General features: G+C 36.6%; 1 protein-coding gene across 1 annotated transcript in view; it reads left to right on the plus strand.

Annotated features, from left to right (window-relative positions):
- Nucleotides 1-23,345, plus strand: part of LOC116579765 (contactin-6-like) — a 298,551-nt gene that overhangs the window by 176,005 nt on the left and 99,201 nt on the right. The window contains 3 exon segments of the mRNA XM_032325481.1: nucleotides 827-922; nucleotides 14,942-15,145; nucleotides 17,384-17,486. Of these exon segments, the coding sequence (XP_032181372.1) occupies nucleotides 827-922; nucleotides 14,942-15,145; nucleotides 17,384-17,486 (403 nt within the window).

Below are 23,345 nucleotides of genomic sequence, written 5' to 3' on the forward strand. Positions count from 1 at the left end.
CTTCCTGTATTTTTAGTAGGGGTTCAAAACAAATTTGTTAAAAGAGTAAATGAGAGTATAATGGGATTTTACAGGTCAAAAAACTTAAGTTCAGGAAAGTCAAAAACTACCTGTTCCTGGAGACTGAATGAGGATTCCAGGAATGTGGAAGGATTTGTACTTCATATGGATGGTTTAACAATGTAACTAGTTAGCTTTCTGCTAACAGTGTATTTCTATTATTCTTTGATGTTGTAGGAAATTACAGCATTCTAAACAAGATCATGAAGCTTCTTTGTGAAGGAGTAGAATGAGAATATTTAAAAATAGACCTTCTCTCTCAACAGTTCAATCACGTAGAACTCTCTACCTCACACCATTCCATCCTAAATTCTCAGACTCCATCTGTACATCAAATACCAACCATTAATCAAGAGGGCTAGAGGACTGCCGCAAATTTGCTGCATACTTTTTGTTTTGTTTTATTTTATTTTGTTTTTTTAATCACACCTTCCCTGGGCAAGGAAAGTAAGTATGTGCTGAGTTTTAAAGATTTCCCGCTGGGCTACAAACTGCCAGGGAGAATAAAAGCAAATAGATAGTAGGTAATGTTAATAAATGTCTTCATCACATGCTCCATTTAACTGTATGAAAAAGAAAGGAGAAAAGAAGAAACAAGAGTTTTAGAGATAATAATCAGTGTATCTAAATTGATCATCAACTAAATCTTCTGGTCAGTCAAGTATGAGTGTCCCTTACTGTTAAGAATAAAAATAAGTTCAAAATTCTACTTTCAAATGTTATTTACTGCAAGATAATTCTAAAGCTGTTTTGTTTGTTTTCCAAGATATTGAAGACTTTGAAACCAAAACAAGAAGTGCAGTGTCCGTCCGAGAAGGTCAAGGTGTGGTGCTTCTCTGTGGCCCACCACCACACTTTGGAGGTATGGTGGGGAATAGTTTGGGTCACACCATCAATGTGGTCACTGGAGGAGTAAAGAAGGCACATCATGTCTTGAAGTCAATGGTAGCTCTTTAACAAGTCAAAAAGACCGTGAAGGCTCTTCATGTTCATCCTCCTGTATCTAAACAGTATAATCTAAATGTTTTTAAAAGAAATTTTTGTTTAAGCAGTCAGTCAACAAACATGGCCTTAAGGAGTTGCAGCCTGGCACCCAGCATAAGCGCCAGGGTACAAAGTGAAATTGACTGCTGCTGCATTCTGATGCTTGTCACCCTGTATAACAAGAGACAATTTGTTTAAGCGCTTTAGGCTCAGTTTCCTCATCTGTAGAATTGAGACACTGATATCTGCACTGTAGTGCTTTCGTGAATATTAAGTGAGCTAGTGAATGTAAACCAATCAGTGTAATGGCTCGTATTTATTCAGAAAAGAAAGCTGAGATTGTTATTTCGTTGTTATTAATGACCTCCATGGAAAAGCAAATTCCAGCATTCCTCTTGGCACCCTCACTTTAACTATTGGAAGAGGAGAGCTACTCCATTAATTAGAAGCAAATTTTGGATGGCACAAAATCAGAGTATCTCCTAGCAATGGTAAAATCATGCAGTCAATGACAGTCTCTGGTTTGTAAGAATCTGGATTGACTTGGGAATTAACCTGTTGCCAGGGACCTAAACCACCTACTGATTCTCACCCCCTCGGGGTTGCATTTTGTCAAGTTCCAAATGATTTGATAAAAATTGGTAGATTCTCAAGCAACAATGAATCTGGAAGAGGCAATATCACAATATCCATGGAGTCATTTCATTTGGTTCAATTCAATGTATGACAGTTACCTTAATAATAACAGCAAGTACTTACGAAGTAGAGATTTGAGTACTTTGTAAGTACTAACTTTTCAGTTTCTCACAGCAGCTTCATGAAAGACAAACTATGATTATTGTTTTACAAATGAGAACAATAAGGTAGACAGAGGTTAAGTAACCAGTCCAAGATAACACAGCTGATAGGCAGCGGAGCCAAGCTTCAAATCCCGGCAGTCTGGCTCCTCAGAGCAGCCTTTTATAGTTTATTTCCACTCTGCAATGGGAGGATTTTGAAAGCAAATATAGCAAATATTTAAAAATAAAACAGAAAAAATTATATCCCTATATTAAACAATCTTTTAAAAACTTGGAAACACTTTTCCATTATTTTCATTTTTACACAATCTCCTGAACTGCTGATACAAAAGAAAAGGAAACTCATTAGAAGGTAACAACATTTTATTCAGTGATATTAGAGTAGTATAGCATTATGCTCGCCTGAAATATTAGGTGAGAGTTACACTATTTTTGATGCTGAGATAAAATATTATTCCAGAGCATTGAAAAAAAATTGATGGTGCTTATTTTTTAACCATAGGGAAATTAGCTTTTAGTACTGTAACTTAAGTTGACAAGATAGACAAAGCCATGTCTGTTTGTGCTGTCTGTCTGTGTCATTTTATGCTGACTTTGGTCAAAGAATCTTGACAGGACTGAAGATTGTTTTCACCTTTGTTTAATCTAAATAAAGGAAGCAGAAATGTCAAATATTTGTAAATGAAAGTCACATATTTTAAAAAGGCAGCCAATGGGGCACCTGGGTGGCTTGGTAGGTTTAGCATCCAAGTCTTGGTTTCAGCTCAGGTCATGAATCACTCCCAAGTTGGGCTTTGAGCTCAGGGCAGTCTGCTTGTCCCTCTCCCTCCGCCTCTTGTTTCTCCCCTGCTTTCTATGCCTCTAAAATAAATAAAATCTTTAGAAAAAATAATAAAAATTAAAAAGGCAGCCAAGTAGAAGCTTTCCTTGTTACCTTGTTACCTACCACTGTTAAAGTATAAATTGATCATTTAAAGCATGTACCCCTTGTAACGGTGTACCTCTGCTTATGCCATGAAGTTAAGTCACAGATAGACAAACACTGCCTTCAGTTAAGATCTTTTTAATTGAATAACTAATGCCTGTTGCATGCAAGTTATGACAAACTTGTCTGATGCCAAATTTGATTATATCATATGGAATGTTTTAGCAGGATCCCAAGGGTATTTGTCAATATTGACTTCATCCAACTATTTTTAGGTATTTGGGTATATCCAGGTATTACAGAATTTTTATCCAGAGAGCTCTAGGCTGTGTCATGGACTTCCTCATCTCCACAAGGGCAGAAATGCTGAAATATTGTTCTTCTGTCCCAGATCAAAACTATGGGGAATATTGACAGACGCCCTTTGACTCAGTTATACAAATAGTCATCAATTAGTTAGAAGGAGAAAGTATTAATAATAGTGACAATGGCTACCAGTTATTGAATTATTATCATGAGCAAGCCCTATTAGAGTTTCCATTTATTTTCTCCTTCCCAGTATTCCAATAATTAAGACCAATAAATTTAAAATGAGGAAACCAAGACTCAGATAAACTAAGTAGATCAGTTTTCAGTTAGTAAATGAAGGCAAGATTCCAAAGCAGGAATTTCTGACTTTAAAAAAAAAAAAATGCCTTTGTAGAGAAAGCTCTGTAGTTAATAGTGAAACCTCAGATTGTTTATCAATTTAAACACTCTTACACCTCCTGGGTTTGCTAAGAGTTCTATGAGTGTTTTTAACCGGCTCATTTAAAACAATGCCTTATTCTTCCTTTTCCATTCTCACCTTCCTGTGAAAGTGAATTGTGCCAAGAAAGACGTCAAGAATGCAGAGAAACATATTGGTTGGATAACCTTCAAACTGGATTAGTGGACAGCTGGTTTAAAGTGAGCCAAATTTACACATAGACATTTCTGTCTTTGTGATTTTTTTTCTGGATTAGTGCATATATGTATATACACACACACACACACGTATGTATATATGCATATGTATTTGTGTGTGAATATATGTATGTGTATCTATCTATATATTTCTTTAGTATATAACAATCTACCTTAAACTTAGTAGCTTCAAGCAACACCCATTTATTAACACACAGGTCTATATATCAGAAGCCAAAGGATGATGTGATTGGTCTCTCTACTCAGACTCTTACAAGGATAAAATCAAAGTCATGACCAGGTGGCATTCTCTTCTGGGAAGTCTAAGGAAGAATCCACTTCCAAGCTCTCTCAAGTTGTTGGCTAAATTTGGCTCCTTGATATTGTAGTATTAAGGTCCCCTATTCCTTGCTGCCCAGATGTCAAGGGCCACTGTCATCGTCTAGTGGATGCCCACATTTCTTACCATATGTCTCCCTTCATCTTCAGAGCCAGCAGCAAAGAATATCCCTCACATCAATTCCCTCTGATAGTTCAAATCTCTTTAGCTAGGGCAAGGGAGAAATTATATTAAACTTGATATTATCAGAACATTGTGAGTTCTTTATATTTTCTCTCTAGTATCATCACAAAAAAAAAAAAAAAAAGGAAAACACTTCTTAACAAGGCAGGCCTATCATATACATTTTAGTGTGTTTTATAAAACAAAAACCAAAAATCAAAAAACAAGAACTATGGGCGAGTAAGAAAAATTATCAACTACATTGAATCCTGTAAATTTACCCGGGGGGGTGGGGATAATAGCTCCAGGAACAAAACAAAAGAAAAAAGTGTGTAGATGGATTTCCCATAGAAATGATTAGTGACAACTCAGTGAAGTAGAGTAATCAACATAAGCCAAACTGAACAGATGCTGTTTTATGGATGTCCTTTATTATTTTTTTTTCCTGAAGAGACCAAAGGAGATCTGAATCCAGAATAGCTTTCTCATGGATGTTTCCTACCTAATTTTTAAAGTAACCACAAATGTGCTATCCTTCTAGAAAGAGAGGATTTACAGATAAAGCTTATTCTAGAGGAAAGTACTCATAGTGAAAAAGAAAAGAAACCCAGGCAATAATTCCAGAACACAAAACTGGCACATTCTGCTTTATCTCTTATAAATGTGATATTTGGTCATAAAACCAGAACTATTCCCTATACTCTGAGGAGAAACGTATATTTGCTTCCTTAATCCTATTGCTTAACTAGAGATAAACCCCATGAATGTGACTGAATGCCAGTAAAGCCAGATTAAGTCCTTGTTTCCATCTTCCTAAAAATATAATTCTAAAATATTACAGAGAAATATAAGTTTTACTGAAAGTTTTGTCTGGAGAATACAGAGAGTGCTACAATGCACATCTGATTGAAACCCTTTTTTCCCTCTTAGACATCACTTTCCTTTCTCCTAAAGTCTATTCTTTTTTTTTAAAGATTTTATTTATTTATTTGACAGAGAGAGATCACAAGTAGGCAGAGAGGCAGGCAGAGAGAGAAGGAAGCAGGCTCCCCGCTGAGCAGAGAGCCCAATGTGGGACTCGATCCCAGGACCCCAAGATCATGACCTGAGCCGAACGCAGCAGCTTAACCCACTGAGCCACCCAGGCGCCCCTCTCCTAAAGTCTCTTAACAGTAGTCTATGACTTATCTCCACACAATCTCCAGCAATCCCTTCTATTGTCTATTATAGTTATTATCCTTAATTTGGATACCCATGTCAGAAAAATACAAGTCTCCTAGTTAGCCTCTTGGTGCTTGGCAAAGGTAAAATTTGGTAGTCCACTAAGTAAAGTCTTCCTTTCCTCTGCTAGGTCTCTGGACGATTCTAAGCTCTCTTCTCTACATCCGGGTTTATGTGACAGTAAGAGGCAATACACTATTTATTTTATTTATTCATTTGGGGGGTCACTGAGCCTGGAGGTAGACTTGGAACTGCCATGCAGAGAGGTCTTTCTACCATGGGTTTTCACTCACCTCCAGGATGAGCTTTGATTAAGAGCACTGGTCACTGGTAACAGAGATTCTGCATAAGTCATTTGCAACAGCACTGAAAGAAAAATATCAGACTGTTAATTTTTCTAATGGACATGAAACTCTTGAAGCCAAGGCTGTAGGTTCCATATGAAAATAAGTTGTCAATAGATTTTCATGGGTGCAGTGAGTTAGCCAAGATTCACATGAAATTTTCTTTAAAAATGGCAGAGTGAAGAAATGATACATGTTGTCTAAAATAAGTAAGATCACCTCCACTGTGAAATAATAGTTTCACCATATCTAAAGTAAAGCAGATTCTTTCCCTTTATTGTCTGGATATAAAACTCTCAATCCTGGGCTCATAAAAATCATAGGTTTAAACAATTTGTTATAGAGGAAATATTCCATTGTCTTCAAAGATATAACTCTTAGGTTGGTAGAACAATTGAATTTATGCCAGTCGTTTGGATGTCTATGTCTGTGGTAGGAAGATAGCACTGTTGTTTGAGCCCAGCATTTGTATTTCCATCAATAAAAACATTGACAATTCAACAGAAATGGAAAATCATTCCAGCAAAAACTCCAAATTGTGTTAAAGAATAAAGAGGAAAGTTAAATTGAGAAAAAGTGCTAAATTTCATATGCCCTTCTTTCCAATAATTTTTTTTTAAGATTTTATTTATTTATTTGACAGAGATTACAAGTAGACAGAGAGGCAGGCAGAGAGAGAGGAAGGGAAGCAGGTTCCCTGCTTCCCTGTGGGGCTTGATCCCAGGACCCTGAGATCATGACCTGAGCCGAAGGCAGAGGGTTTAACTCACTGAGCCACCCAGGTGCCCCACCAATTAGTTTTTGTTGTTGTTGTTCAGATCAGCAGTGTGTGTACTTTGAGGTTGCTTCAATATGTAAAAGGCAGATAGCAGAACAGTTGTCTATTGGTATAATAGTAACAACCATCATTACTGAACTTGTACTATATATCTACTCAACAAATATTTATTGTGTACATACTAAGTGCCACTCCTTTTAAGGATATAGTGGAGAGTAATGTGACAAAGTCTTTACCTTCATGAATCTTAAAATAAACAATATAAAAATGAGGCAGATGGTAATAAAAGCTAGGGAGTAAACTAAATGGGGTAAGAAATAGTGGGTGTTGCCAGTGTATATTCTGAGGCCAAAGAAGGTGTTGTTAGCATTTGAGGAGAGAACTAAAAGAATGAGAGTGAGACATTGAGCAAAGGCAGTTTGCACAGAGGTAACAGCATGTACAAAGGTCTCGGCAGTAGGGCTGTGTCTGGCACGTTGGAAGAAAAGCAATGAAACCAGTGTGGATAAAGAAAGGTGAGCAAACAGGAGCATACTTGAGGTTGTAAGCACTACCTAAAAGATACTATGGAGCCTCTGATTTTTAGTGGGAGTGAGATTAGAATGCATTGTGTGGTAGTGAGCAAAAGACTGACGTGCCTTCTCTGAGTTCCAGTTTAAAAAGTTTACTCTGAGTAGACCTAAAGGGGCAATAATATAAGGAGTTAAAGGTGATTACAGTGACTCAGGGGAGAAGTAATATGGCTTGAAGCAGGATGATAGCAGCAGACAGGTGAACAAGTAACCATCTTCAGTATATATTTAGAAGGTATAGCTGAGATGATTTCCTGAAAGATTAGATGTAGAGTGTAAAGAGAAAGAGAGAAGTGGTTTTAGGTTGAGCAAGTGGAAGAAAGCGGTGCCATTTATTGGGTTGATACCAATAACAGGAGAGCAGGTTTTGGAATGGAGGAAATCAGGAATTTGTTTTGGGACATTTTAATGTTCAGATATCTGTTAGATAGAACGATGAAAATTTTGCGTAGGCAACTAGATTTATATATCTGGGGGAAAGTTCTGGTTTGGAGAACTAATATTGGTAGTTACCATTATTAAAAATACAAAATTTAACTGAATAATTTTAAAGGTCTAATTGGCATTATTCAATGATTGATGAATTGGGCAACATATCACCTTACAAATGGAAAGGAACCCATGGGATGCCTGGGTGGCTCAGTTGGTTAAGAGTCTGCCTTCTGCTCAGGTCATGATCCCAAGGTCCTGGGATCAAGTCCCACATTTGGCTTCTTGCTTAACACGGAGCCTGCTTCTCCCTCTGCCTGCCCCTCCCCCTGCTTGTGTGTGCTCTCTCTCTCTCTGACAAATAAATAAAATCTTTAAAAAAGTGGAAAGGAATCCTGAAGAGGTTCAAAATTAAAGACTTTTATAGGCAGAAAAAGGCAAGATAAGGAAGTTGTTCCAGCAAAGAATAGATTGTTTCAGGCAAGGTCACCTTAGTCTGGAGGATGGGTAAGGTCTGTCAGGTAGGTTGCTCACCTGATAGAAGGAGACCTGCTAACCAGGTAATTCCAAATTAACTGGTTAAGGGTCACATTTCTGGGAGAGGTTGAAAGTAGAATTGTGTTTGGTGTTAAGTTTTGGTTGGTGGACATGGCACTTAGGAGAGTGACTCTTTTTGGAGACCATTGTCTCTCTCTTCTCTCTCTCTCTCTCTTTTTTTTTAATCACCATATAAATAGTATTTAATGCCACATGATTGGATAAGGTAACAAATGCTTCCTATATGCTGGACTCTCAGTTCAGCATCTTATGTGCCTTAATGCTATCAAAGAAAATTTCTCCACTCTATAAATTAAGTAATTGTGTTAAAGAAGTTAGTGTTAACTTGACCAAGAAGACGTATCTTGGGTTTAAATACCACTGCATTTATTCTGCTATCTAATTTGTTCTGGCATAATCTGGCCCACAACAGAAAATAATTGCTAAATCAAGTATAAATGGAAACAGCAAGTGTATCTGTATTAGAGAATATGTAAAGACCACCTAGAGACGTAAATTGATTTATCTAATATAAGTGTACTGTATTAGAACCAGAAAGATCATGTAGCTGACCAGAGTCCCATAGTTCATTTTCCTAGGTCCTGGGCTCCACCTTTCCTCTTCTACTTCCACAATCTTATTCTTTCCCGGTAAAAATGTTTTCCCTTGCTTGCTAGCACATCAAACAGAATTCTCATGTTACAGTCTATTTCCATTTGCATAGCCCAGGTTTTCTCAACATCAACACTCTTGACAATTTACAGTGAGGTAATTCTTTGTTATGGGGTTTGTCCTCTGTGTGGCCAAAATGTTTAGCAACATCCCTGGCCTGTGCCCATTTGATGCAATAGCACCCCCTCTCCCAATAGGGAGAAGGAAAACATCTCCAGACATTGCCAAATATCCCCTCTCAGGCAAAATCATCCTTGGTTGAGAACCACTGGAATGAGCCCTCACTTAACATTCTTTATATCTAGCTCACCTGTAGAGGATGGGAATTGAGAGGAACAAAGGAAGTGTAGTCCTTCTGTAATTGCCTCCCATGGCTTACCCAGTCTTCCTTAAAACTGGAGGTTTCTTAGAAGTTCATTCAGAAGCTGCCTGTGTTTTCATTCCTTCTCCAGGTAGGAAGTACTGGTACGCATGCAGCCCTAGAGTTCTTTGTAAGCTAGCAATAGCAGGAACTCAGAGGGCCTTTCCTTAGTTGTTGTTTGTAGGCCACAAATGCAGCTATCTCCATGATTCTGAACAGGAGATGTGTAAATCAAAAGGGATCTAATAAAATCTAGGTGGTTAAGCAGTAATTGTGGAACAAATGGGAACAGAAATCGGAGTGGTTGTAAAGGTGTCAGGGCAGTGTTCTGGGTTACATCATAAACTTGCTCAACACCAATATCAATGACTTCAATTCCAGAAAAGGAATTATTTTTCTTGGATTAGGTCTTTGCCACTGAGCTAGCATAACCATGATTTACCACCCGGCAGGCAGTCACATTTAACCCTAGAGCTCTGCACAAGGTTTGCAGTAAAGTACACTCATTCCAGAATATTCCAAAGGGGAGATTTATCCACTAAATCTGAGCACTACGCTTCAGATTCTTTATTCTTCTCATTTATTTTCTACTTCTAGAAACATGCTACCCATTTTGAGGCCTGTTTTACGGAGCCAATAGAAGTTCTCAGTGTCAGTGTTTATCACGACTGGTCTCTTTCACGTGGGATACTTCCTCTGTAATAAAAATTATGTCCGATATAATGGGTACAATTGCATATATCTCTTGTGTCTGTACTTTAAATATTACAGTGCAAGATATAGGGCTATAAAAGATGTCAAAACACAGTCATGCTCTAGGGAAAATAGGATTTGTTGTATGCTTGAGAGAGCAGCAGATAGAGTCTTCAGTTGCTTACTGCAGATCTGCCATTCCTAATAACATTAAAATTGTAGAGGATGGTGTCAATGTGAAACTACAGGCAATGCTTCAGGAAAGACCAATTATCATTCAGTTCTAATGTTACTGCTGAATCATCATAGGGAAAATGCATCACAATCATTAATAACAGATAAATGTCATAGATGGTGGAGAAAATATTTTAAAAATTCAATGGTTTCAACTTAAGTGGCTCATGAATTATACATTTAATTAAGAAAAGCCAAATGGGAAGAATTTTAAACTTCCAATTTGTAAGGTAGTTTTTTTTTTTTTCTTTCCCCATTAAAAATACACAGATTAAGCATGACAGTAGCTGATGATGGAACAAAATAGATAAAAGCCCCCACTCAGCCTGACTATTTGGGATGGGAATAGGAGCCCATGGGGAGAAGGGAGAAGGGAAGGATGAAAAATACAGTGACAGGAAGGGCTTGCAGGTGAACACATTCATCAGTTCACAGAGGAGCACATAGGGGTACCTGGATTCTAGTAACAGAGCTGCTGCCGTCTTCACCTCTGTTTACTCATCTATAAAATGAGAAGATTGGGCTGAGAGATCATTAGGTCCCTTCCATCCCAGACATGCCATGCATCTATGAACTAAGGAATATCCTTTTGTTCAGGGTCCCACATACCACCTAAAGAGAAATATACAAGATGGCCACCATTTTATCAAACTCTGAGCCATTTCCCTTTCTGGTATGGTTATGCAGAGGAGATTGAGAAGTACCATTACATTAGTGATTTTCAAAGAAGTGTTCCAGGACCCACCAGTATTACCATCCCCAGATAATTTGTTAATGATGTAAATTCTTTGGCTCCTTCCCAGATCTACTGAAGGAGAAATTGGGAGTGTAGAACCCAGCAGTTTGTGTTTTACCAAGTCTTTTAAGTGATTGTTATGCACACTGAGGTTTGAAGATCTGTCCCCTGGTGAGGCCATTTTGGAGAAAAGAATTATTTCGTAATGGTTTGACAAATACATTCTATTCCCTGCTAATAGTAGCTATAAACACATTGAAGTAATTGAAATGACAGATTGACCTTTCATTCTATAAGATTCTGAGGAAATTGAACACAGGACACACAGTGCTGATGGCAGGAAGGGGACGGATGATCAGGAAAAGTTGTCCTAGTTCTGAGTAGGCTTTGATACGCACAGAATTTGGGTGTTTGGAAGGAAGTCTGAGAGTAAGGAAGAATGTTCCACAGGGATCATATTGACATAGAAGAAAAGGGTCAGTTATAAATAATAGAAAAGAAGAAAGATGGTATTAGGAAAAGAGCAAAGGATTTGGCATCTGAAAAATCTAGGTTCAAGTCCTCCCCCTTCTACATGCAAACAATGTGATTTTGGAGAATTACTTTTCTATTCCTAGCTCTAGTACCTTCTCCTATTAAATGCGCATATTATCAATAGCCAATTAGCTTCATAAAACAAAACTTGGGGATGATGAAACAAGTATGAAATAGAAGTACTCATTTTTTTCTTTATTATTCTTTATGTAATATTCCTTATATCTGGACCATTTTCTTCTGGCAGCTTTTAAATGTTCCACTCTTAGAGAAGGACTAGATCAGAAAGTTTTAGCAACTAAGGTGAAAATGAATTCACCAAGGGAGAAATGAAAATTACAGTCTCAGTTCTCAAGATTGTAGGGTAAAGAATAGGAAGATTTCTTAGGCATTAATGGCAACCTGTAATTTCTCAGTGAGAAGGGTTAACCTTGGATTTCAGAGAGCTGGAGCTTATTTTTCTTCCCAAATCAGCACTGAAAAAAGATCCCTAAACTGAGACATGGCCCTGGGAATTTGCTCAAGATTGTCTTTATTTCACAAAAGGTTCAAAAGATGAGGAGTCACTGACAACAAGGGAATCTGAACTACATTTTTTCCTCCTCTATATACTGAAGAAAAATTTACTATCTAGATACCTCTCACTTTCAAACAAAAACCCTTTGAGCATCTCTTTGGTGGAGACAGAGTAACAGGCTTAGAAGTGAGGCAGCAAAGGACATCAGTAAGGAAACTTAGAAGCAAGAGACCACATGAAATGATAAAAGACTCCAGTAGGGACTTGCAAAAGCAATGAAGTTTCAATACCCTGGAACAGGATGAGAATGTCAAAGCGTATTTTCAAAAATAAAAAGTGAATTTTATTTATGCATACTTGATCTAAGAGCATTAGACTCTTAAGAGCAAAGGAATGTTGAGGGTAGAGTAGACTGTTCATAGAAACAGGTTTAACTTCCCATTCATTGCAAAAATAAATATTTTTGCAATGTCTCAAACATAGCTCATCCATCTTCTGCTTGGCCATCTCTAATGATAGAGAGCTCATTACCTCACAAATCACCTCTGTTACAGCTCTGAAGTTTAGGTTGGTCTTCCTGATACTAAGGCCCATAGGGCTTTCTGTAACCTCCAACAACCAAAGTCCTATTTTTGCCTCCTGGGCATCAATAGGAAGGGCTCTTTTTAACCCTTTATGCACATGACAGCAGTTCAGATCTATGAAGACTGCTCAATTATTCTTCACCCTGCCCCCAGGGTAAAAATCTAAGTTTTTATCATTTTCTTTTGTGACATAACTTCTGGTCTTTGCTGTATTGGTTATCTGCCTCTTGATAAACTTGAGAATTTGAATTCCCCTTTTGGTAAAGTGTGCTCTAAACATAATATTCCAATTCAGCTACATGAGCCATTCATAGGGTGTTAAAAATACAGATTCCATGATACTTCACTCAGATATATGGAAACCAAATTGCTAGGAATAGGTTTAGCTATCTGTATTTTAACAAGCTTCCTTAGTGATTATAATGTGCTCTGAATAAAACATAATACTCCAGTCTGAACAGTTCAAAGTAAGAATGAAAAATATTATTCATTATATTGTTTCACAAGTTGTAAATCATTCTAGTGTTTGGTTTTCCTGACACTATTCCCATCCTGTTTTTTTTTTTTTCCCATTTACACAAATAATACATAGTAGTTAAAAATTATAATGTGACAGAAACATACTATGTAGAGAATAAAAATTTTTCCCTCACCCTAAGAAAACCTCTATATACGTTTCTAGGTTGTTAAATTTAATAATTTGTATAAAGACACACAGATGCATACACACACATACATACACATACATATACACAGCATTAACCACCTTGATTTGCAGCATGCTTTTCACATTACCATACATCTTGTTTTTTTTTTTTCTAACTGAACACTACTTTTATAGGTTTAATGCCACTTTGTACATTTTCACATTCTACATGTAAGTGGCATTTTTGTTGATTGTTCTCTGACATATCATCCTCTCCTATTTTCTTCTTTCCTGAGAATTATATCAGAGTTCTGTCAATATAGGTGAATTCATTTTCACTAAAATAACTTATGAATTGTTGTTAGAATGTAATACTTTAGCTCCTCAGCACTATTAATGGTCTGTTTGTAGACTCACTCTTTTTCTTTCTCCCTCTTCCCTTCCTTCTCTCCTTTTGTGCTTTCTAAAATCTGTTCCCTAAGCGTACTGTCTGTGCTTTATTTTTCCCTATGTGAAAGAGATGATAAAGATGGCAACATCCCCACTTCCTCATAAGTTTTTCTATATAGATCAAATTTAAGGTCAGAATAGCTATTGATCTGTATTGCCTCCTCATCCTTTAGAGAATTTAAATACTGTAGAGTTAGTGAAAAATGTTTCTGATAGTCTGCTTCCACCTGAGGTAGATTGCTAGGATGTATCAGAAATAATTAGTCATTTTGGGGTCTATCATATCTTTCTTCTGCACCCATTTTTAATAAAAGTGCAGATGACAAATATGACCCATAGCCTCTGCCTGAACTAGGGGCCCCTAGTTGCTTCGACTGTTATTCTATGAGCTGTGATTTCCTACTGTGTGATTTCTGAGTTCATCTGTACGTGAAGGTGTTTTCCACCTGTGTATTTCCCTTCTTCACCCCCAGCCTCTGTGCATTTCACTTACTTTGGAGTCCCAGGAGTTCCAGTTATAGTCTTCCATTTCCCTAGAAGTAAGTTCAGTTCTACCTTGTTTCCATGATACATACAATTTCTTAGTCTTCAGATAGTACCACACTTAAAAACCTTAATCCACAAGAATATTTGTCTCTGGTCGAAGATTTCTGGCTAAATTTTTTTTTAAACTGACATGTTATTTGTACAAAATATGGAGTAACTATAACTCTCATATATTTTTCGTGGAGAGGTCAGCAGGTACAACAACTATGAAAAATTCTTTTGTGGTTTCTTATAAAGTTAAACATACATCGGTCTACCTTATTTCTCACTCCTAGGGCCTTATCCAAGAGAAATGAAAATGTCAACAGATAGTCATTTCCACTAATACCACTAATGGTCCCAAGCTGGAAACAATCAAAATGCTTATCAACAAGAAAGTGGCTGAACAAATTGTGGTATATTTATAAAATGGAATATTACCAGCAATAAAAAGCAAAGAAGTACCTGATACACAACATAGGTGAACATTAAAAAAATCCATGTTAAACGAAATCAGACACAAAACAGTTTAGTATGGACATCCTTTGGACTGCATATTGAGAGAACTGTTTTAATGTGAGCATTACTGGAGAAATACATGTGCATTTTAACCCCGTGATATTTTATATATGTTACAGCTGTTCTTAATACATTTATCCACTTATTCTCTTGGCATGCCCTCATTGCACCCCTAAATACACAAAGCCAGTGATGGGCAGAATGACTATGTCATGTATCATCCAAATTTGAATATAAGGGAATATTACAATTATACTAGGACAGCAGGCATCAACTGGGGCACAATTTTATTCTAATTATGGAGAAGAGGGCACAGAACTTCTAGATAAGAATGAATACAGTAAGGATAATGCTTATTTTTTCTGTTCCCCAGACTTATCTTATGCATGGACCTTCAATGATAACCCCTTATATGTTCAAGAGGACAACAGGCGGTTTGTATCCCAAGAGACAGGAAACTTATACATTGCCAAAGTGGAACCATCAGATGTGGGCAACTACACTTGCTTCATAACAAACAAAGAAGCACAGAGAAGTGTTCAAGGACCGCCCACTCCATTAGTGCAGCGCACTGATGGTAAGATGATGAGCTATCTTGGGAATATACTTTCGCTTCTGAGGCCTGGGGACATCTGTTGAGCTTTCAGCTTCCCTCTGGTTCAGAGGAGCCACATCATCAATGAGTTGAGGTTCAATTTACAAATATGATGGAAATCAGATACTGTAAAAAAAATATAATAGCAAGTTCTATAATTCACTTACATGGTATAGTTTATATGACTCTGGGTATATCATGCCATTTCTTCACTGGCATTGGAACAGATCCTTTCCTTGCTTAAGGAACATTTTATATAAAAAAGTTTGTTTGAGGGAATAGGCGTGTGTGTGTGCACGTGTGGGTGCTGCCAAACTTCTTAATGGAGTAATATTGTTTTCAATGAGCATATGATGCAGCCTTTCTTTAATGCCTCTTCCTTTTCCATAGTTGTCTTTTTTGTTCACCCTTTATTTACCTGGCTGGCAAAATGGGGAAAAAAATTCACATCCAAGGAAAGCAAAGCAAGCAAACATTAATTATAAGCACTCCAAAGAGGAATGAAACACTATTCATGCTAATTATATTCCTCCAAGGAACATAATTCAAATTGGTCTCTGATGAGTTTTGTAGTTTAGTCAAGACATAGCTGGCACAAGATTTAGAGAACTAGAAAACCTAGGGAAGTCATCGAAGTAGAATAATCCTCTAGTCGATTCTTTAATTAAATATTCACAGTGGTAAATGTAAAGATAGAAAACCTGTTGATGCATTTTATGATCAGATCTGGACTAGAAATGTAGTACCTCATAGAGTTTTCTTCTCTCTGAGGATTTTAAGAGCAAGAACATAATGCTAATGATGGCTAACAGAATTATGGAACTAGCTCCATTCAGGGAGTTCTTACGACAGAGCTTTTATAATCACTAACCACCCAAATACACTTGGATAGTCTTAGTTCAGAATTCAGCAACCACTAGATTTATTCATAAGTCCAATTTCTCTCCTCCAGTGAATACTCTGTTCATGAAAGAAAGTGCTCATAAGCCAATAATATGCATAGAAATTCCTAGATATTTTTCCTTTTCCTGGTCTACTTTTAGTTTCTCCTTCTCCCCTTCTTAAGTCCTTCATTGTTCTATCCCCTCTGTTATCTTTAGTGCATACACAGTGAAAACAGATCAGAAGAATTATACTATATTAATGTTAATAGTATTAATATAAGAAATATCAAACCTCTTCTAAAAGTAGACACTCAAGAAAAATCAGATGTCAAGAAAATAGGATATAGAAAATTTAACTAGTTCACTGAACTAGTACTCTGTACCACGTCAACCATAGCTTCTTTGAATGTTTGGAATGATCAGGTCTTAAAAATCAAGTATTTTTATTTGATACATATTTTGTAAATTTCATCTTCTGTGCAGTTGTACTGGCCACCAGTAAATCATTTACCTTTGGAATGGATTACTCTGGCATTTGGTTTATAAGTTAAAAAAAAAAAAATCAGTTTTTTGAGGAATCTTGATTTGCCACTTATTTCATTAATTAAGTTAATGAGGATAGCCTAGGGATATATTTCTGTTCCACCTCTGGTAGGTAACATATTTATATACATTAGACTATTGTCTTATTCTTAGCCCATATCCACAATTCCTTGTTAAAAAATTTAAAACTATAAAAATTTAAAACTATAAAAAACACTTTATAAGTGAACAGCAAACTCATTTAGCAGTAAATCCTTAGTGAACTGACATGAGAATATTTATGTCTTTATTTCAATTATTTTTATTAATTTATAGATTTTGTTGCAGAAATACTGTTATTTTCTATTAAGAGACCTCCTACAGTGTTAATGAAAATTTCCTTATTCCTGAACAGATCTGCCCCAGTGAGTTCCATGAAGGCGTAATAGATCTGGATATCTCTAGAGAAGAAATGTTCTTGATAATTCAGAAACATTTTAGAATCTAGGTGCATTCATTTCTTAATTGGAAGACAAATTCTTTGTAAGATCCTAATGTGGAATATAGGGAAATTTGGGATGCCTCTATTCTGACACTCTGATATATCTTAGATATTGCTTTTTTAAGCAAGAAGAAAATCAACTAATTCCTTAAATAGCATCATGTAGTTTCTTTGCCCTCTATCACTCATTTAAGTCTATGAAAATGTTGTTAATTGAAGTACAAAATAATCAGTTTTTGGTTAATGAAGCATTTACTTCACAGAAAACTTCTATTCTCCAGAAATGCTGCTAGCTCTTTTGATATTTAACAGGTGTGATGGGGGAATATGAACCAAAGATTGAAGTGCGTTTTCCTGAAACTATACAAGCTGCAAAGGATTCATCTGTAAAACTGGAATGCTTTGCCCTTGGAAAGTAAGGTTTTTTGTTTTGTTTGGTTTTGTTTTGTTTCTGGTTGCTTAATTTTTTTTTAACCTTTTTGTTATTCAAACATTGCTGTAAGGTAAATTACCAAATAGATTTCAAATGCTGGGCAAAAGTGGAGCTTTCTGATTGGAATTTAAACAAACATGCCTAATACTCTGAAAATGATTGGACCTGCAGTTCTCCCCTAAACGTGCTGATGTTTCCTCTAGTTTGAGCATAACGAGTCCCATTTGGGCAGCATCTTGCTGAGGAATATATGTACTTGTATAAGATGGTGAACAAGTCACGAAATCTCCAACATATCCTTCACTCCATCTCATCCTACATCCAGAAATATATTGCCTGGAGTGTCCTCTTGCTTAATTAATCAGCAGTTCTCACAAATGAAAAAACCTGCACTGCAGATTTCCAAAATAAAACTAATTAAAGGCCATTGTTCATAGTGAATCATTAGAATTGAGCAAAACCTGCCCTGGAAGTGGAGGCACTATGTTTTACTCAGTTAAGTGTTTATCAGCCAACAGGTTTGGAATGCTTTGAAGCCAGCCAAATATTTGCAATTTTGCATACAATATGCAGACATCTCTTAGCCTTTGGGCTATATTCAGACTTCATTTTTATGCCTCTAAATACTAGTACTCAAGTAACGAAGACATAGATAGACTAGATGTGTGTTTTTAAACTGTGTGCATATGAATTACCTGGGGACATTGTTAAATTGGGATTCTGGAGGTCTGAGGTGAGGCTCGATTTCTCCATTTCTAACATGCCTCCAGGTAATGATGATTCTTCATTCCTATAAAACATATTTTGAATAGTAAGCAACTCGACCCTATCAAATTTGAGGGTTTACTTATAAATACAGAGTCTCTTTCCAGAGTGGTCATCACATTTAGGAAAAGTAATTTGCGTTCCAAGACGTGAAAAACATTTTGAAAAGTTCCCATTTTGTTATTAAGTAAAAATGAAGTGGGAGAGCTAGGTTCTTGTCTCACAGAGTCCAAGAATGAGTCTCACTGACAAAGAAAAGTGAGTGGAACAACAGAATTTTATTAAGCAAGGATACAGAGGGGGAATAAAGCTCCCAGGAGTGAGGAGGGTCACAGTAGCTTTGGGCTGAGGGCTTTGAAGGTTGCTCTTTTATTGAAAGCTGACCAGGGAACGTAAATCTTTTTAATACTGACAGCATTTTTGTGTAAGCAGGACTAGCGATAACATCTTTAATGGCTTACTTCTTTTTAGGGTCTGTTTATTCTTTGTTGGACACAGGTGAATGTCATTAAAAAAGCCGCCCCTCCCACCCCCGTCCCCACCCTTAGGGCAGGGTGGTATGGTACGTTCCCTTCTCTCTTGTTCCTCACACCAATGCATTTTAGGGATTTCCACGAACCTGATCACATAGCTCCCTACCTATCTCTCCCTAGCTTGTCCCTTTTTCAAACAGACTGAGCATCCAAACAATGCTGGTTACGAAATTTCTTTAAGTTCCTTTCTATACTTGAAATTTTGTAGTTCTTTAAGTTACATTTCTCAAGTTACTCATTTTTCAGGTTTTTAAGAGGCTGTATTTTATTTTCATACAGTATTGGTCCTATAGTGTTTGTCCAATAAATAATTACTGATTAAATCATGCTTAAGAAAGTGACAAATGGGGACTTTCTGTCACAGCCTTTTAAGATATGATGAACTTTCACCATTTTCAAGCTTTCTCTGAAATTAAAGTTTGTAAAAAAACATAAAATGTCTGCAAAATACTCTGAGAACTAGACAATTTACTTAAAAAGACCAATGAAAGATAGCATCTGAAAAGAATATTTATAGCTGATTCTATCATATTTGGCATCGGGAAATATGGATTCCTGTAATTTAAAATATACTCTTACATGATAAATAACTTTGAAAACTATTGAGCCTGGTTCTCAAGAGTCTTATGTAAATAAATTCCATTTGTTAAACATTTATAAGTAAGAAGTTAGATTTTATGTATATATTCTATCTATGTATAATCCTCATAATTATTCAGGGTATATCATATTTTCATTATATATGAGAATACTGAGGCTCAGACTGAATAAGTAACCTGTTCAATTTCAAGCTCCTGTTGAGAATGCAAGGGCAAGTCAAACCTAGTCCCACCTGATTTTAAGTTCTGAACTTAGAAACTTTTAAATAAATGATTAAGCTAACTGCTTGTGAAACCAGTGAAGACAGATTCAATTCACAATATTCTCAAGAGTTGTCTGTTAGCAAACATACTTCTTAACCTCTATGAATTTCCATATACTCATCTAAAAGGTGTTATAATGATCTCTGCCTTTTATGTTTATTTGAAAGTATGGGGTGGATAATACACATAAAAAACATTTAGCAGTAAGCTTTGCATTTAGGCAATGAACACTGAATTATTTGAACCCAAAATACAAATTCTGTTATCTTTTTGTCTAACCAGTGTTTGAGTTAGTGGGATTGATGGGACTAGAAAGAGGTACCTCAGAGGGTCTACAATTCTCAGCTCTGCAGTTCATTCCTTTTCTCTCTGTCTCATACGGATGGCAGTATAAGAGTGAGCAACAAAGAGGGTCAGTTGTGGAGTCGAAAAGAGGAGCAGACAAGAAGAAAACTTAGTTGATCAGTATAGGCTTTGAATTGCTCACATATCGGATTTCCAAATTTTATTTATGTTTACTTTTTTTTTTTTTTCTTAAGAATTCAAACCTACAGAAATGTTGAAAGAGTAATAGCTGGACAATCATGTCAATTATATATGTCCTTCATCTGAACCAACAAAGTATAAATCTTTGCTACCTTTCCTTCCCTTGTTTTGTCCTTTGCTTGCTCACTCTCTCTGTCTCGTCCCCTCTTACCACACACACCCATACCTGTACCCGCACACACATGCCATGCATCAAAACAGATGGGTGGGGGCGCCTGGGTGGCCCAGTGGGTTAAAGCCTCTGCCTTCGGCTCAGGTCATGATCTCGAGGTCCTAGGATCGGGCCCCACATCGGGCTCTCTGCTCAGCGGGGAGCCTGCTTCCCCCTCTCTCTCTGCCTGCCTCTCTGCCTACTTGTGATCCCTCTGTCTGTCAAATAAATAAACAAATTCTTAAAAACAAAAAAACAGAAAACAGATGGGTGATAAGTTATAACTTGGCCTGGACTTTTTAAAGGGTTTTATTTATTTATTTGACAGATAGAGATCACAAGTAGGCAGAGAGGCAGGCAGAGAGAGAGGGAGAAGGAGGCTCCCCACTGAGCAGAGCGCCCGATGTGGGGCTTGATCCCGGGACCCTGAGATCATGATCTGAGCCAAAGGCAGAGGCTTAACCCACTGAGCCACCCAGGTGCCCCATTTGGCCTGCATTTTTTAGAGGGATATGCCACTCAAAATGTTGCTTAAGATCCACACTCCATTTCTGGCTCAGCTTGCTATGAGATGGAGGAGTGGAGGAAAGGAAAAAGGTAGAGTCAGGAAATGTTGACCTTCCCACTTCACCATACAACTTCACTCTTGAACTGTTATGGATACGTGCTATAAGAATTCACTGGGCGTAGATGGAAGGAGTAGATTAATAATCCAAACAGGGGAATCAAAACCTTAGAATATATGAGGTAAATTGTTGAAAATTCTCAAATGGAATGATTTAGAAATAAATTAAATCCTCTCTTTAATAACCTCACGGTGTGAAAACAATCAGGACATTAAAACATGGCAAGTGGTCAAACTGCATATGGTAAAATTTATTATGTTAAAAACATGTGGGAATACCTAAGCTTCTGATATAATTTTACTAGTGATAATTGACTAAGGAAAATTAAAGTTGAAAAAATAATAGTTAAAAACAAACAAACTCTTTTACTGTGTTAAATCTCATGGTATGTCCATTGCTGTACATGAAATAAAATGAAGAAAAATGGAAAATGATGAGAATTACTTCATTAAAAATTGCCAAGGAAGTAACTGATTTAATGGAATATAATCCATAAGATTTTATGTGATAAAATCAATGTTGAGATTATTTTTATTAAATTAAGTCACTAACATGGGATTGAAATTCCTTGGGGTTAAAAATGGAAAGTCCAAAGCATCCACTGGGTCGAAGTGATAGTGTTAAAATACGTTGGATAAGAAACACATATTCTGTGTAATTCCAGTGGAGCTACATTTCTCATTTCTTCAGATGGACAATATGTATGTGAAAATGTTTTGTATACATTTGGAAAACATTATACGTTAGTGAGCTACTAACAGAGTTTTTATATATGCTTGCCAGTGATTTTCAGAGAACAAATTGCATGGCAATTGAAACACTGCAAACATACTGAAAATGCTTTTGTAGTTCATTATAAAATATATTTACCAAATACTATACCAACTTTTTAAAATTTGCACAATTAGTAAACATAGAAAGCAACACATTCTTTCCACAATACATTATATGCTTGGCATAAAATAACAATCTGAACATGTTAAAAATCAAACCACTTGCTTTATAAATTATAAAACTGTTATTTGCAGTGTTTTTATAAACTCTATTAAAGTTTTTTTTTCTTTTTAAAAAATTTTTATTTTTTAAATTTCTTTTCAGTGTTCCAGAATTCATTGTTTATGCACCACACCCAGTGCTCCATGCAATATGTGGCCTCCATAATACCCACCACCAAGCTCACACAACCTCCCATCCCCTGCCCCTTTTCAGAGTTCACAGTCTCTCATGGTTTGTCTCCCGTTCCAGTTTCCCCCAACTCCCTTCTCCTCTACAGTGTTTTTATAAACTCTTCTGAAAGATAATTATGGATCATGTTCTCTGACATCTCTTCGTGAATATATTGCCATGCTGTATTTGGGCTTGTTGGGTTTTTTTCCCCCCAAATGTAGGACTTACTTTGTACAAATCAATTTAAATCTTCTAGTTCACTTTCTGAGGTGCCACACTTCTTTATAATATGTTCAATAAACACAAAGCTGAGCAAAACTAATTTGAGGAGGAATGAAGTCAAAGTTCTCTTTCTTATTAGCAATGTTTTTAAATACTTTTGTTAAATAACTGATGAATACTTTTTATGTTAGAAACTATATCTTCATTAAGCAAGGGTTTTATATGTTTTGATAAGAGAAATAAATAGAGAAAGGGAAGGAGGAAGAGAAGGAAGGAAAAAGGAAATAGTAGGTAAATAGGTGAATGTAAGGGAGAAAAAAAAAAGATCAATGCTATATGCTATTCTTAATTTTTTTCATTTTCAGGACCTAAGACAGTTCCTAAAATATGGACTGGTTTTCTCTTCTCTTTTCTTTTCTTTCCTCCTCCTCCTCCTCCCCCACTTCCTCTTACCAAATATCTCCTTTTTAAAAAAAATTATTTTTATTAACATATAGTGTACTATTTGCCCCAGGGGTACAGGTTTGTGAATCATCAGGCTTACACACTTCACAGCACTCACCATATCACATACCCTGCCCAATGTCCATAACCCAACCACCCTCTCCCTACCCCTATCCCCCAGCAGCCCTCAGTTTGTGAAATTAAGAGTCTCTTATGGTTTGTCTCCCTCCCAATCCCATCTTGTTTCTTTTTTTCTTTCCCTACCCCCAAACCCCCTGCCCTGCTTCTCAAATTCCCCATATCAGAAAGATCATATGATAATTATCTTTCTCTGATTGACTAATTTCACTCAGCATAATACCCTTTAGTTCCATCCACATTGTTGCAAATGGCAAGATTTCATTTCTTTTGGTGGCTCCATAGTGTTCCCTTATATATATATACCACCTCTTCTTTATCCATTCATCTGTTGATGGACATCTAGGTTCTTTCCATAGTTTGGCTATTGTGAACATTGCTGTTAT

The sequence above is a fragment of the Mustela erminea genome, chromosome 1 (assembly GCF_009829155.1).
Source record: "Mustela erminea isolate mMusErm1 chromosome 1, mMusErm1.Pri, whole genome shotgun sequence".
In the NCBI taxonomy this organism is placed as follows: domain Eukaryota; kingdom Metazoa; phylum Chordata; class Mammalia; order Carnivora; family Mustelidae; genus Mustela; species Mustela erminea.